The sequence below is a fragment of the Gopherus flavomarginatus genome, chromosome 2 (assembly GCF_025201925.1).
Source record: "Gopherus flavomarginatus isolate rGopFla2 chromosome 2, rGopFla2.mat.asm, whole genome shotgun sequence".
In the NCBI taxonomy this organism is placed as follows: domain Eukaryota; kingdom Metazoa; phylum Chordata; order Testudines; family Testudinidae; genus Gopherus; species Gopherus flavomarginatus.
The window spans coordinates 264,927,041-264,944,355 of record NC_066618.1 but is presented as its reverse complement, the minus strand read 5'-3'; the positions used below and the strand labels follow the sequence as shown (position 1 = coordinate 264,944,355).

The following is a 17,315-nucleotide window of genomic DNA, read 5'->3' as shown; positions in this document are numbered from 1 at the left end:
CAAACGTTCCAATCCCTTGAGGAACCTTGAAACTATGGGGGAGAGAAGATTGAGCGGCCATTTTCCCCTGGGTGGAAGGCGGAGATGGCTGCCAGATGCACCTTTATGAAAGAGACCGCTAGGCCCTGTTCTTTCAGGGACCAGAGGTAGTCCAGGACAGTAGGAACGGACACCTGCCTGGGAACTGAGTTACGCTGAGTGCACCAGCAGGAGAAATGCTTCCACTTGGCCAGATGTCATCCCAGTGGAAGGCTTCCTACTGCCCAAGAGCACCTGTTGGACCGAGGCAGAGCAATGCAACTCAGACTGGCTCAACCACACAGCAACCATGCTGTGAGGTAAAGAGACTGCAGGTCCGGATGGTGAAGCCTGCCGCAGACCTGTGTTATGAGATCTAACCAGAGTGGCAGGGGCATTGGGTCTGCCACTGAGAGGCTGAACAACATGGTGTACCAGTGCTGCCTCGGCCACGCTGAAGCAATCAGGATCAGGTGGGCGCTGTCCCTGCGGAGCTTGAGTAAGACTCTGTGGATGAGTGGAAACAGTGGGAAGGCATAGAGTAGGTGCCTCTTCCATGGGATCAGGAATGTGTCTGAGAGGGAGCCCAGGGAGCGTCCCTGGAAGGAGCAGAACACCTGGCATTTCCTGTTCTCTCAGGAGGCAAAGAGGTCTATGTGGGGAAACCCCCACTTCCGGAAAACAGAATGGATGACGTCCGGACGAATCAACCATTCGTGAGTCAGGAAGGATCTGCTGAGGTGATCCGCCAGAGTGTTCTGATTCCTGGGAGAAAAGACGCTACCAAATCGATTGAGTGGGCTATGCAAAAGTCCCAGAGGTGGATGTCTTCTTGACAAAGGAGGGAGGAGCGTGCTCTGTCCTGCTTGTTTATGTAAAACATGGCCAGTGTGTTGTCCGTGAACACTGATACACAACAGCCTTGGAGATGGTCTCAAAACACCTGGCATGCTAGATGGACCGCTCTCAGCTCCCGCACATTGATGTGCAAGGCCAGCTCTTGAGGCGACCAGAGGCCTTGAGTGCGAAGGCTCTCGAGGTGGGCACCCCAACCCAGAGATGACACGTCCATGGTTAGGGCCATCGAGGGTTGCGGTGGGTGGAATGGCATCCCTGCACAAACTAGAGTGGGGTTTAGCCACCAGGTTAGGGAGCCCAGAACCTTCCGGGGAATAGTGAGCACTGAGTCCAGGGTGTCTCTGCGTGGTTGGTATATTGAAGCAAGCCAGCTTTGAAAGGGACAGAGGCGTAGCCTCGCGTGCTTGGTCACGAAGGTGCAGAAGGCCATGTGACCTACTAGGCTGAGGCAGGTGCGCACTGACATTGTCGGGAAGGTTTGAAGACCTCGAATAATTGAAGCCATTGCTTGAAAACATGACTGCAGGAGGCAGGCTCTGGCCACACTGGAGTCCAGAACCGCTCCTATGAAGACTATTCTCTGCCTGGATGTCAGAGTAGACTTCTCTGTGTTGATTGTCAGGCCTAGGCTCCCGAAGAGGTCTTTGACGATGCGCAGGTGCTGTGACACTTGTAACTGGGAAGTCCCTTGAATGAGCCAATCATCGAGGTATGGGTAGACATGTACCCGACGACGCCGGAGGGAGGCGGCGACTACAGCCATGCATTTTGTGAACACACGTGGAGCTGTAGAAAGGCCAAACAGAAGTACAGTGAACTGAAAGTGTTTATGGTTGACCACAAAATGGAGGTACAATCTGTGTGGTGGGTAAATTGCGATGTGGAAATACGTGTCCTTCATATCGAGGGCGGCATACCAATCTCCCAGATCCAGGGACGGGGTAATGGTCCCCAGGGTTACCATGTGGAACTTCAGCTTTATCATGAATTTGTTGAGTTCTCACAGGTCTAGGATCGGTTGTAGACCTCCCTTTGCCTTGGGGATTAGGAAGTAGTGGGAATAAAACCCCTTGCCCCTCATGTCTTTTGGTACCTCCTCTATGGCTCCCATGGCTAGGAGCGACTGGACCTCTTGTAAGAGGAATTGCTCGTGAGAGGGGTCCCTGAAGAGGGATGGGGAGGGAGGGTGGAAAGGCAGGGCTGAAACAAACTGGAGGTAGTATCCCACTTCCACCGTGCGCAGGACCCAATGATCTGAAGTTAGCTGGGACCAAGCAGGAAGGAATTGTGAGAGGCGGTTGAAAAAGGGAGGAGAAGGATCCAGTAGAGCAACTGGTGGGCCGCCCTCGGGCGTCCCATCAAAAGTTCTGCTTGGGCCCCGCTGGTGGTTTAGAGGGAGCCTGATTTTGACCTCCTTGAGGGCCAGACTGTCTCCGACGATTCCCTCTACCGCGCCTTCTGCTAAAGCCCTGACGCAGCCTAGGTGAGGCGTTAGGGAGGTGTGGCTGGGGCCGGAAGGTCCTGTGTTGGGTCACTGGCATGTGCATACCCAGCGAGCACATTATAATGCAATTGTCCTTCAGACTTTGCAATCTGGGGTCAGTTTTATCTGAGAACAGGCCCTGGCCTTCCAAGCGCAAATCCTGAATAGTTTGTTGTAATTCAGGGGGAAGGCCTGATACCTGGAGCCAGGAGATAACGCCTCATCGTCACTCCTGATGCCAGAGTTCTGGCTGCAGAGTCCGCTGCATCCAGAGAGGCTTGGAGGGAGTTCTTGCTACCTTTTTACCCTCCTCAAGTAGGGCCGTAAATTCTTGACGGGATTCCTGGGGAAGAAGCTCTGTAAACTTCCCCAAGGACACCCATGTGTTAAAATTATGTCTACTTAGGAGGGCTTGTTGGTTTGCCACCCTAAGTTGGAGGCCCCCGGCCGAGTATATTTTGTGGACTAGAAGGTCCACGTATCTAGCCTCCTTTGACTTAGGAGCCGGGGCTTGCTGGCCATGACGCTCCCTCTCATTCACCGATTGCACCACTAAAGAGCAAGGAGGTGGGTGAATGTAGAGATATTCATACCCCTTTGAGGGGACCATATATTTTCTCTCTACTCCCCTTGCTGTAGGTGGAACTGAGGCTGGGGATTGCCAAATGGTATCCGCATTAGCCTGTACGGTGTGGATAAATGGAAGAGCTACTCTAGTAGGTGCATCAGCCGATAGGATGTCCACGACAGGGTCCTCTATTTCAGGGACGTCCTCCACCTGTAAGTTCATATTCTGAACCACTCGTCTCAAAAGGTCTTGATGGGCCCTGAGATCAATTGGTGGAGGGCCTGAGGAGGATGTTCCTGCCACCGCCTCGTCAGGCGAGGAGGAGGAGGAGAGGCCCGGGACCAGGGGGTCCTGTGGGGGCTCCTGCACTTGAGGAGCGTCATCTGTGTCAGGTGGAACCTGGGTGTCTGCAGATGGTATTGGAGCCTCATCTGTGCCTGTGGAGGGGGTGGCTTACTGTTGCCTCTGGTACCTGGTGTTCTGATGAGGCCGACCATGGAGCCACTGATGGAGCACCTTGGGCCTGGTGGTATGCCCACGGTGTCCAGAAGGACCAGTGATGAGGCCCTTGCTCGTGGCTCTGGCTCTCTGGGAATATATGGCTGGGGACGTCAGAGTCACACTCCTGAGGATAGGATGTGCTACCAGCCTGCAATGACACTGATGTGCGTCTCGATGGCCACGGCGGTGCCGATAGACCTTGGGAGAGTGCCACTGTTCTGAATGCTCGATCCCGAGGCGGTACCGGGGAGCGGTACCGGAAGCTATAATGGTACCACGAGCGAGACCGGGACCTTCTACCGTAGCAGTGCTGGGAGGTCGACCAGGATCTCGAGTCCCTTCGTCTGGAGCGACTGCGGGATACACGGTGCCGAGAGCAGTGCCGGGAGTCAGATCGGTACTGGGAGTATCCGGTCGGTGAACGAGATGTTGAACGGTGCCGAGAGTGCAACTGGTACCGCGAAGGAGAGCGGTGCTGGGACTGCAAGCGGCACCGCGAGCGGGAATGGCGTCATTGAGAGTGTCTGTGAGACCGTGATCTTGAAAGATGTCTCTCTGTTGGACCAACGGAAGGTAGCCTTACCAGGGCCATTTTTCTGATGGATTGTATGACCCGCATCGGCGGTGCCGGGGGTTGAGGCCATGTCGACTCCGTCATGGCGATGAGCTCCCTTGCCGTGGAGAAGGTCTCCAGTGTAGAAGGGAGGGCAAGCTCAACCACAGCATGAGCCAGGGAGCTGTCAGGCACCAGACTCAATGGCCCTTGTGGGACCGGAATCGATGGTGTCGTGCTCGGTGGACCCGCAATCGGCGGTACCACAGTCGACGGTGCCGCAGCAGAGGATGGTGCCGGACGAACTGTCTTCGAAGAGCGCTTCTTCTGTGGAGCTGAAGCAGCTGGAGCGCTATGTTGCTTTCTGGGTCTTGGGGACAGGGAGCGGTGTCGAGCAGATGTTGGTGCCGCTAGGGCTCGGTGCCGAGGCTCCTTCTCGGTACCGGAGCGGTTCGGGGCTGAAGGGGTGCTCCTTATAGAAGCAGTCTGTTGGGCACTCAGTACCGATGCTGCAGGACTAAGTGCCAACGCCATGAGGAGCTGTTTCAATCGAAAGACCCGCTCCTTCTTCGTCCTTGGTTTAAACGACTTGCACATGCAGCACTTATCGATAAGGTGACATTCTCCTAGGCACTTGAGGCAGGAGTTCTGGGGATCCCCTACTGGCATTGGCTTTTGGCACACCGAACACGGTTTGAATCCCAGGGCCTTGGGCATGGGCCCGTACCGGGGTAGAGGAAAGGGGCTAATCCCCAATCCTCCCTTAAACTATATATACTAACTATAAATACAACAAGTAATACTAACTATAACTACAAGAACTTGAACTATTCACACAATAAACAGCAAAGGACTACGAGTAGCTAGGGACGTGGAGATCAGCAAAGCCGTGCTCCACAGTTCCAAGGACCGTCACGGGTGGTAAGAAGGAACTGAAGGGCCGTTGGGTCGGCAGGGGTATATATCCGGCGCCATAACGGCCCCACTCCAGGGGAGACCCAGCCGACTCACCAAAGTTGCTAGGGTAAAAATCTTCCGATGAATGTGCACGCGGCGCGCACACACCTAATTGGAATTGATATGAGCAAGCACTTGAAGAAGAATTAAACCTCTCTTGAATAAAGACAGGTTTCAACGTAGCAGCCGTGTTAGTCTGTATCTGCAAAAAGAACAGGAGTACTTGTGGCACCTTAGAGACTAACAAATTTATTTAAGCATAAGCTTTCGTGGGCTACCGCCAACTTTTTCGGATGCATAGAATGGAACATATAGTGAGGAGATATATATACACATACAGAGAGCATCTCCTCACTATACGTTCCATTCTGTGCATCCGAAGAAGTTGGCGGTAGCCCACAAAAGCTTATGCTCAAATAAATTTGTTAGTCTCTAAGGTACCACAAGTACTCCTGTTCTTTTTTCTTGAATAAAGAGATGAATACAGCTGGCAGAGATTTTAGAACACATACCCTAAACATTGATGAAAAAAGTGTGAATGTTTATAAAAATTGAAATTATGTAAGTTTTACAATAAAGAATGCTAAAAAGCTACAGCAGTGACATCTATGGATGATGATAGGACTGTAAAGCACCTTTGGATTGTTTTAACATTAAGAAGGGAAGTATCATTGGTGTTCAAGCCTTATCAACATACATGAATAAGAAATAATATAAATAAGATTATTGAGCTAATGCTTTCAAGATAATACCATCTAAAGCAGGTAAAATCAATGAAAAACAACAAAAAAGCATTAAAAAAGAAGGCCCCAAAATGTTAGTGGTTTGGCATGAAAATGACAATCATGAGAGGAGCAGGGATAGAAAGAACTCTGGCTGCAGAATCTGCAGCCAAGACAACCTGAAATGTTTTTTTTCTGGGGAACTGCTTGTTGAGGTAACCAGTCTCCAGGGAGAACCCATCAAGGACAAACTATTCAAGAAAGAAGCAAGAACTCTCTTGAAGAAGCATTGCCGCTTCATTAGCCAAGAAGATTAGCTAACAGTTTGTGGATGACAATTTAAGCTTGCTGAAACATCACAAAGAAAGTTAGTTAAATGGTTTCTGCCTCTCTCAATAATAGACGCATGAATTTGGAAAACTAGTTATTTCTGACTTAGAGACAAGAAAAGGTATTGATTATCATTGATAAGTTACTCTGGCCATAGACTGATTTCTAAAACAATTTTTATGGGACTTGTAAGTTATAAAGACTTTAGTGTATTGATACTTAAGTAATTTCCCTTTCTGGACTATCTAAGCCTTTTGCTTCACAGAGGCAAACACATAAAAAAAGGTGGTCCTCTTATGGAAAACATAAAGCACATTTTGAATCAAAAGCTTAGCATAATTATATACCCATGAATTATGTGATGTTAAAATATTCTGGTAAGATTTATTCAGTAACTGATAAGAACTAAACAAGTATTTCTAAGCAATAAATATTAACTGTGTATCCAATAACTGTTGAGTAATAATTAAATACATATTAATCATTACACCAACATATACTTTGTTAATAACTGCATTTTAAGAGTTATGAATGAAAGACATTTAAAAGTCACCCTTGTTTCAAATGAAGAATATAAAATGAAACTCACTCCAGTATAAAAGGCCAGCATATGACCTCTACACCATTTACGTTTCACTTCAGAAGTATTTTGGGTGGTTAAGCGGGATATAGGCCTTGGACTGGCCCTTTACACAGAGGTGAGTTACCTCCGTCGAGACCAGCCAAGAATTCACATAGAACAGTATTGGATTATGGACATGGACTTTAGGAATTAGGCAAATGTCTGTATTGGTAATTACTGGGTTTTCTGAGTGCACCCATTCTGTACATTTATATTTTGCTTTAAAATAACTTTCAAACTCCACTTGGTTTCAAGAAGTGACCAAAGTACTCTAGTGTTTTATATCTGCAAAGTAATTTCCCTGTAGAACCCACATATGAAAATTCAGACCTCATTGTGAGCAATTTAAAATGTCTAAGATAACTACTGAAAATCAGACACTACTAGAAAACTAGCCTTTAGCTTCAATTAGAGAAGGATGTGAAGGGTATGCTTGGGTTCATTTTACACAAAATGTGATTTAGAAGGTACGTATGCATAAAGAAGCATGCTGTGGCTCATCACCCTAGGAACATTCTAGAAAAGGCCAAGGGAAGGGGGTTGAGCTCAACATGTGGAGTGGAGAAGTATAAGCATATGATGAACAAATTCATATATGGAAAGGTTCAGTATGATTGGCTAGATGTTTGTGTTCTGTAACTTGTTATGTAACTGTCATGTGCTATAAAATAGCAACGGGAGGGGCTCCTTGTTGGAGGGAGTCTGGCTGATTTTTGTACTGGGCCTCTCCCTTTGTGCACATTGAATAAAGTCTTGTTGAATTGAATTGAATGAAGTATTGAAGACCCTTGATTCTGCCCGGCATCTGATTCATTTGGTTATAACCGGGAACCACAAAATCCCAACAGCTGCAATATCAAAAAGAAAGCAAGCTAATTTTTGAACAAAAGGACAACATAGGTGTTTCAAAATGTGAGGAAAAGAGAAAAAAGTGGTTTTCGTTTTCTTTTGGAAACAGAGTAGTTTTGTGAGCTAGAGAAGAGCTTTACTTATTCTTACTTTTTCTAATCTAGATGGTTCTGAATACCTGCTGACTAATACCTCATTTGTATTCTCATTTTGCTCCTCAAGCATCTCATTATCTTTTACACCATGAGAAATACTTAGGGCGGTCACTGATAAATGCTGCTGTCTTCTCAAGACTGGACTAACACAATCCTTTACTTGCAGGAATTCCTGAATATAAAGTGTCCAGAACACAGATGTTCAAAATGTACCTTGTCTTTCACTTGCACCCCATAAAATTCTGTAGTATTGATTATAGAATTTAAAACATTTATAAGCTACTTAATATCTGAGAGCCATTATATGTCTTTTGTCCCTGTTTCTTGATTCTGACCTCCATAAGCAGGTTACTTCTCTAATCCAAAATATAACCTACTGTAAAATACCATGGGGGGATGCTTTTTAGCAACCATGTGCCACAATTTTTTGAACTTACTTAATATTTCTAATTGCAATGCCAGTCAGATTTGGCATTTAAAATAGGGCTAAAGAAAAATGTATTAGCTTTTCATTCAATCAGTTTTCATATTAGGATAATTTAAACAGTATTTTATTATAAAGCACTCTCGGATTCTTTTAGGAAGAACACAATGTAAAAGACATTATATTGATATTATCCAATAAAAACATTGCACAGATGTGGAGAAAGAAACACACATAAATGGTCCAGATTCCCTTTTGCAATCTGGCTTCTTTGCTACACTCTGATGTCACAAAAGAGCCAGAAACTAGACAAATCTCCTCAGCTCAAGAATTTCCTACCATTGAAGAGACTTCAGCTGATGTACAGTAGGCAGAGAAGGCTCCTTTACCACCCTCTCTGCCATCTCTGCCTTGCATAGGAATTTTTCTAGAGACAGGAGGGGCCTGGCAAGATGCTCCTATGCACTAGCTATTGTCTGATGCCAGTCAGCTCCTTGAGGGCCAATATCAATTGGTGTAGTTTAGGACTGCTCTGAACTACACCAGGGCCAATGTACAGGTAATCTGAACACCAGGGAGTTGCAAGTGGCTTCTCGGTAACTACTCCCACACTGCACCCAGCAGAGACTGGATGCAGCAGAGAATCTGGCCCAGTATTTCTAGTTTCCCAAGCATGAACTCTATATTGTATGTATTGCATATGAAGGGGAAAATTTATCAAAAAGCACTATAACAACATTTGTTATTTTAATTGCTGTAGCCCTTTCTGGGATAGGTAGCCCAGAATAGATAAATAGGCAGAAAAAGTAATTTGAAAAAGATTTCTGAAGTGCAGTAATTTTTCCTAGTCTGATTTATAACTATTTTTTTTATTGTTATGAAAGGTATGCTTGCCTTGTTGAGGTACAGGATAAAGCAACACTTTCCTTAATAAACTGAAGAATACATATTTGTCTAAATATGACTACAGGTGCAAACCATCAAAAGAGACACCTTTGTAAGCAGCTCTTACCAGGTATCTTTGAACTTCGTAATGCTCAAAGCTAGAGAGGGCAGGAAACTAAGAAAGGATCAGAGAAACGGAGTTTAAGAGTCATTTCTTTACAGAGTGTGTAATTAAATATGTGGCTCGAACTACCATGGGGAGCGGCAAAATCAGTATTTGTGAACATATTGAAAAAGGAGTTAAAAAGGCACTTCAAGGAATTATCATCTGCAAGTATCAGAGGGGTAGCCGTGTTAGTCTGGATCTGTAAAAGCAGCAAAGAATCCTGTGGCACCTTATAGACTAACAGACGTTTTGGAGCATGAGCTTTCGTGGGTGAATACTCACTTCTTCAGATGTGGCACCTTATAGACTAACAGACGTTTTGGAGCATGAGCTTTCGTGGGTGAATACCCACTTCTTCAGATGCATGCATCTGAAGAAGTGGGTATTCACCCACGAAAGCTCATGCTCCAAAACGTCTGTTAGTCTATAAGGTGCCACAGGATTCTTTGCTGCTTTTATCATTTGCAAGGTTCCTGCCATTTCATTTTCAAGCAGATATGAATGGATATAATTTTGTTTACATATGTGCACTAAAAATTGCTTTAAGAGCTTCCCATGCCAATATCTGATTTCTAGACACAAGCAGTTTAGCCAGACTGATAGAAGTAACTCACAAGGTCCCACGATTTTATAAGACCAGTAACAGGGTACACAAATATTAAGAGGTAGGTATGGCTAAATAAGTGCATCTAAAATGATATAAGGAGTAACAACAGTAGATGAAAGACCAACTGTCATTTGGTAGAAAATAAGTAGATGCATAATGGACTCAACAAGGTGCCTCATGCATTTTCTCATGTTCACATAAGATATCTGAAAAAAATGAAACATAGAGCAACCCACAGGAGGCTCTTGTCCTTAAAAGGTGGAAGAACGTCTTGCCAAATGGAAATTGGATTGTACAATAGGCCAAGAAAATCATCCATGTGGAGGACAGACAAGTGTAACTATCTCTTAAGCATATGTACAGAAACATGATGAGTCAAAGCCTAAAGGTTTCTGGGGGGCTTAGGTTGCATGTGCAATACTTTAAATAAGCAAGAATTGCCATGGAAAGGGTCAAGACAAATAGTTGACAGATGTTAGCAAACTTATTTGAGGTAATATAGTATTTATATGACAGAAGGAACAAAGAGCAAAGTGAGCTGTCATGCTAAATAAAATCTGCTGTTAAATAAAAACCAAGAACACAAAATGAAAACATTGGGATAAGGAGGAAAAAAAGAAAAAAATGGAGAGGTAACACTTGATGAAATGAAGGCAAATATTTAAATCCAGATGACACTGTGATGAGTTTGCAAACTGAGTATAAGAACCTTAAATGAGAGATGTATGTGGATGATGAGACAAGACAACAAGGAATACGTTTTAAAAAAAGTACATAGAGTGACTGCAGTACTGAAAAAGAGAGGCAATTAAATAGATTTTTCAAGGCCACAGGAACGTTATACCTTTACCACCCACACAACCAGCCCCAATTACAATGCAACCAAGGCAATAGAAAAATCTCTGTTATGGCTTGAACATGCCAGAAACATCCTCTCCTCACTGTTTTCTAGCTAGAGAGATGAGGGGGCCAGACAGAGACTGAGACATTCACTAAATCCACAAACTAATCTAAAGAACTCACCAAATGAACCTAATGGTGTTCTGAGATCTGTACCAAGTGCTGTCTGAAGAAAGGAAGTGGAAAACTTCTCTTGAAAGGAAAGGAGGAAGTTTCAGAGCCTTGGGATCCAAAGCTTTCCATGGCTTGGTTTGCAAACTCTTGCAATTTTGATTTGTTCCTGATGTAACCCTTCTGCGCATCAGAGTTGGCAGCAACAAGGGCTGGGTTCAGTATCTAGGAGTTACATTTCAATAACACAATGCAAAACCGGATCGAGCCCCCACCCAGAGACCTGGGACAATTACATATCGCTCCCCTGGGCACCTCTAAGAGGCAATACTTCCCCTCTCGCAAGCACAGAGTCTGAGTGTAGCAAAAGCCTTTTAAGAAAGGAGGGAAACGATGCGGCATTATATTGGGGAAACACCACAAACAGGATTCATAACACAAACCATGAGCAAAAGACCCACCCCCAAGTTAGTTTGGCAGTGTCCTTTTCCCCTCAGGGTCTTAAGTCCAGCACCCCAACAGTCACCCCACTCACAGTTTCTGTCCTTGGTCAGTGCAGCCCCCAGAGTTCAGAAGTTCTTTTGCAGAGTTTACCTCCCGCCCCTGCCCCCAACACACTCTTAACACAGCTCTCAGTGATTTCAGTTCTTAGTAACTTCAGCTCTTTAGTGATTTCAGCTCTTAGTTAGTAGGGGAGCCCCAGTGCTGGTGTACTCAGAACCACTAGCCCAAAGTAAGTCTAATGCTTAGACCTAGGTATCAGTGATTTCAGCATTGCAGCATGTAATAAGACTCCGAATGGATTCAAAATTAACTCTGTTATTACACAGTGGAGAGAGGAGGGGTCAAAGTGGTGTTTAGGGGCCCACACTACCAGGTACACATACCTGCCTCCAGCCTCTCTCAGTTCACTGGGCTTTGGAACCCATGTCCCTTGCCTAGTAGGTGCTACTTAGTTGAGGGCAAGTCCATCTATCATAAAATGCCAAGTATAGTTCTACTGTCCTTGATCACATAACCAGGACAACAACACCTTATTACTCCTGCCCCAATAACAAAAAGACTGGTGATCCCACAGCAGCCAAAGTGACCATTTGAGCAAGCAGTCCCATCATGCAAACAAGATCAGCCCCAGAAGTCCTTTTCCACAACTCACCACCAGATGTGAGGGTAGAGCTCATTCTGACTGCTTACACTGAGAACTATTTCATGGTGAGATATTTGGAACCTTGGTCTTTAGTGAGACTTGAAGGGAAACTAACAGCCACCTGAGTGTTCTTTATGCTAGAAGGAGGAGTATGATATTTTGGTCATTCTAGAACAGAATTTTTCTCATCCTGGACAGTCTACAGGGTTTGCTCTTCCCTAAATAGCTTCTCTCCTATAAGGAGCTGGCTATAGGGCACTGTTCAGCCTGGAATTTTGCTTTTTCATAAAATTCTTCTGCCCATAAAATTATTGGTAAGCAGAAGAGAGGAAAAAGTCACCAGGCCCAAGGAGGAATCAAGAAAAGCTAGCTTCAAGTCATGTTTCTCCCAGGATTGCTCCATCGTTCCCTTGTGGTCCGGGAAACATGCTTGGAGCAGGGGAATTCTATGCCCTCTTTGGCCACTGAAAAAGTGCCAGGCAAGGAGAAGGATGAAGGAACTCCTAAAGAACACCTTGCAGGGTGAGGAGGAGTACCCTACAACTATCCTTCCTGAACTCTCAAGCATACAGAAGCTTATGGCGACGGTGGGGGACAATGACTGGCTGCATCCTGGAAAGCTGAATTTAAATGAATTATGATGTAGTTAAGCTGGGATGACACCAAGCATTTTCAGATCACCTCCCTGTACACAGTTTTGTGAACCTCGTCCCAGGAACCTTGACTCAGGCCAGGTGCTTGCTATGGAGGTTGGGCTGTCTGTTTGATGCCTGCCCATGGAGGCAAAGAAACCAGAATGAAATCTTCTCTGAGGAGACAGAATTGGGGCCAGGAGACAAAAGTTGCAAAAGCAGCCAGACATATGGAACCATATCTCAGCTGCAATCCATCAAACCATCAAACATGCTTCTTCAAATGCACAACTGCCAGCTGGTTGTGTCTACTATGCAGCAGAATTCCCTCCAGATTCCAGTGTTCTCACTATTTCACTATGATTTCACCATAGAGTCTTCCAGATAACATAAGACCTGAATTCTGAGTTAAAAAGTTAGGGCTTGTCTAGACCAGGAAGATGCATCATGTTAGAAATGTGTTAACTAATGTGTAGCAACTAGTGTTGACAAAGGCAAGTTTTAAAATATATTCTCTGGTTATGGTAGCGAGGACCCTCAAGTTACTCATAATTAGTGAACAGTTAGTACTACGTTGTGTTTTACATTCTGTTAGTTAGATGAGTTCGTTAATAATGGTTTCTAACATAATTTCTTTCTCCACTGTAGACAAGGCCTATGACCATAAGGTAGTGATAGATATGAGGCCAAAGGTGGGCTGCAACAAAAAGGGAGAACTAGGTGTGAAAAAAACTAGAAATGTTGGGGACTGAGCTAACAATCCAGACAATTACGAAGCACACCCGAGTCCAGAATGGTGCCTCTTGTAAAAGAAAGAGTTAAACATGACTGGCATAAGGACTTTTTCCTGTCACAGGATGTCCCTTTTCTTTTCTCTGTGGAATGTTTAAAGACCCAAAAGGATAGTGTAGGGGTTTTATTACTGTTATTTTTTCTTGATAAAAACAATTGTTGTTTTTTTCTATTTATTAACTTAGAAATATCTAGAAATGCAAAATGTGGTCTCTTCTGGTTTTACTGATGGATGTCTTGTAGAATTCAGAGTTGTTTATTGCGAGCTCTTTGCATCTTATTAGAAGAAGCAGGGTATTGGATCTTTGCCAACAATATTTTTTGTCTTAAATACTCATGAATCACTGAAATTAAATATCTGTTAACAAAACAAATAGACTTTTAAAAACATATGGCTAAAATTCCCTTCCTCTCTCAAATGCTCAGCTTTCTGTGTCCTTGACTCCAGTGTTCTCACTATTTCACTATGATTTCACCATAGAGTCTTCCAGATAACATAACACCTGAATTCTGAGTTAAAAAGAAAGCACAACAAAATAAAACTCTTTTTTCATTTTTTTTGGACAAAATACATTATAAAGAAGCCAAAAAGGAAAAGAGATCATTGCTTTTCCCCTTTACAAGTCATCTTTGTAGTTAATGCGTTAAGAAAAGCTAGCTCACAGCATCCTGGGTGTTTGTTAGAAAAATGTTTATTGAGTGCCAATTTATTTTTTACCAGGAGAAAAGCAACATTAAATTAGTACATGATAAATAAAAAAGCTTTTTACTGAAACTGGAAGAATGCATTTAGAAATTCATACCTGAAACTACACCAATTCCATCATCACAGTCATAGTCAGAGACTTCACTATCACTGATTCTTTTGGACCCTGCAGAAAAATAATTGTCACAAACATATCAGTGTTAATATTGTAGGTCGGAACTGCTCATGCAATAATAATAACCAAATGAAATGTATTTCAGACTACATAACTTGGCAAAAATACATAGATAAAAACAAGGAGAATCAGTACAGGATCCTCGGAACAGAAAGATACGTACATTATTGTAATGGTTATTGATTAGTGGCACATTAGCTATTTTCCTCTAAATTGATAAATAATAGTTCAAAAGTGAAAGAATGAAATCCAGCTGCAAATTACTGAAGTTATGCTATGTTTGCATATGTTTGTGCTTGTTTGCAATATATATATATATATATATATATATATATATATATATATATATGATAATCATTATTAGGGCTTAGCAGCTTCATATGAATAGTTTGCATCCTGCAAGACAAATTATAGCTATGAAAATTCAGAGGAAAAAAGGCATTTTAATGTTACCACAGCAAGCACAACACTTGTTAAAATAGCTAGAGCTTAGTTGGCAAAAGCAGATTCTAAATCCATAATTAGACCTAAAAGGTAGGTCATGTATGACAAATAAATGTGTTAGCCCCTGTTTGGCTTAATTTTACTTACACACACTTATCTCTTTCTTCTTTGGCATCTTGTAAGTACAGGAGGGGTGCATGCTCTGCCCAACCTGCTTTACTGCTGATATTGGAGTGTTAAAATCTGTATACTAGCATGTGGGTGATACTCACACATTCATAAAAGAGAATGTACTTGAAATGAGGACAAGGCAATCTGTATTTTTTTGCATTCTGTAGTAATACATATGAAGAAATGATTACATGCTCACAACTGTGTGTCAGCTCAGGCTGTTTGCAATCATCCAATAGCTCACTAGCTATGAGACTTAAACTACTTGTCACCAGTCCTTGTCACGTGTGCAAGGTTTCTGATGGGTAGGAAAGGGACAAAGAGACTCAGAAGCATCACTGCTCAGGGGAATGGAGATTATTTGCATATCTCTTAGGGTGGATCCTAGCCCCCTCTTCCATAGTAGGGAAGAACCCTATTGTAATAGAATCAGGGGCGTATAGCCAGATTGAGGATCCAATGAAGAGGATGTGTCCCCCCCGGAGCACAGTGCATGCCATTTTACATAGAATCACAGGGTTAGAAGGGATCACAAGGGTCATCTAGTGTAACTTCTCCTCCCACCAATGCCAAGATGCAGGGTTTGTTATGTCTAAACCATCCAAGACAAATGGCTCTCCAGCCTCTTCCAAATCATGAATGAAACACCATATTTATAAATGTTTTGAAGACAGACAGCTTTAGAAGGCAGAGAATTCTGGAAGACCTCCTGAAACTACTTTCCACATTGGACCAGATATTAGACAGTGATGTAGATACCTGTGCAGAGTTCTGTCATGAATATCCCAGAGAGATATTGCTTTTACATGCAAGGTAGCACAGACATCTCCCAGGTTTACCACCTCTCAGCTGAATGCCTTAACCACTAGACTATGGACTCATTTCTCACTCTGTCTCAGGCCCAGTGTATATTTAATTACATATACAAAGTGGAACACATTCAACAGGACAGACTAAGACAGACATCAGAACAACGTATTGTCCAGTGGTTAGAGCTATCTCAAGATGGTAGATGGCCTTTTGGTGGCTCAGTCAGTTGGGGCTGAATTCACAAAAGGACTTAGGTGGCTAACTGCCACTTTAGGCACCTAAATCCAAGAATCAGGCTCCACTGGGAATCACCAGACCTCCCCCATCTCCTTGGCTTCCACAAAACCCTGGAGGTGCCTAAGCTCGCTTGGAACCTAAATGTTTGCAATAAAGTTCCCAAGGCATCTATGTTTCTGTCTCTGATCATGTGCAGAGCAGCTCCACACCAGGTGTCCCAATATGTAAGCCCCAGAGAAATGCAAGAACCAGGGGAAGACGTGTTCCTCTGCCTAACTTGCCTGCGGAGCATGATCTGGTAAGTGAACTCAGAGTTTGCCTACCAGACTGGGGCCCTATAGGCAATCTTACACATGATGATGATGAGAAGTGAATGTAGCCCTGTAGCGAGGCAGTAACCCCGCTCCTGCCTAGAAAGGCTTAAAACAGCCCTCTGAGAGGGCTGTGGCGGGGAACCAGTAAGCCTGGGCTGACTAGGGGAGCAGCCGCAGCTGGGCCACGCCCCAATCAGGCTGCAGCTGGGCCTATAAAGGGGCTGCTAGGCTGGTGCTAGAGAGTCTCTCTGGATGTTGAGATGGACAGGCCTGGCTGCCGGGAGCTGAGCAGGGCACCTAGACTGGAGCAGGGCTGGGGAAAGGTCAGAGTAGCTGGGGAGTTCTGGCCTGGAAAACCCCCAGGCTGTAGGCCTGCCTAAAGGCCAAGAAGGGTACTGGGGTTGCAGTGGGGCATCCCAAGGGTAGGCAGAGGCAGCCGGTCCAAACCCTCCTTGCCAATGGTGAGTGGCAATTATACTGCAGTCCACCCAGTGAGCGGGGGCTAGATGGTGACTGGCAGTAGCCAAAGACTGAGACGAGATGGGGATAGGGGGTTGGGGGTTCCTCAGGGAGGGGAGTCCCCGAGAGACTGCGGGGTACTGCAGGGGCAGAAACCCTGATGTAGAGGGACACCGGGGTCTGGGAGGGACACGAGGGCCAATGGCAAGGCGAGACACTGGCCTGCAGAGGGCGCTCTGGAGGTTGGTGAGCTAATTCCCTTGACAATCAGCAGGAGATGCCACAGCAGTGAGTCCTCGCCCCGCTACAAGCCCCTTGGTCTAGTTTAGTGCAGCCCCTAAATTATTCTAATTTATGCCAGGTTTGAAACACAAACAGCCTTAGACTTAGGAAGCCCCAACTGACTACCATGCAGCTCGCTCTCTCAGTTTCATTCAGGCCCTGAGTATCAGTGGCTGAAGAGATTTTTGTGGGCATAGTATTAGCTTTAATTTCTTAGTATTACATTTATTAAACATAATTAAAATATAATTAGGTGAACCAAATCTCAGTGAAGTTCATGTAATTAAAACTGTTTGACCTGGAAAAGTCCCACATGAAATGTGTGATAGAATTACAGTTTGTATTAGGAAGGCTTTACATTATTGGCTTATTTATATTTAATTAAGGAAAGCTAAGAGCATCACTTTTCTCTCTCAGATATAGCAATATATAGCTAT

General features: G+C 44.4%; 1 protein-coding gene across 45 annotated transcripts in view; it reads right to left on the bottom strand.

The window, feature by feature from the left end:
• The window catches only part of RIMS2 (regulating synaptic membrane exocytosis 2), an 885,358-nt gene that overhangs the window by 340,640 nt on the left and 527,403 nt on the right, over window positions 1–17,315 (bottom strand). For 44 of the 45 annotated variants that reach the window (XM_050940563.1, XM_050940562.1, XM_050940560.1 and 41 more), the window contains one exon: window positions 14,084–14,152. The exons of the other annotated variant lie outside the window; for it this stretch is intronic. In XM_050940563.1, coding sequence (XP_050796520.1) covers window positions 14,084–14,152 — 69 coding nt within the window. The remainder of the gene's footprint in view (window positions 1–14,083; window positions 14,153–17,315) is intronic. 45 annotated transcript variants of the gene reach the window in all.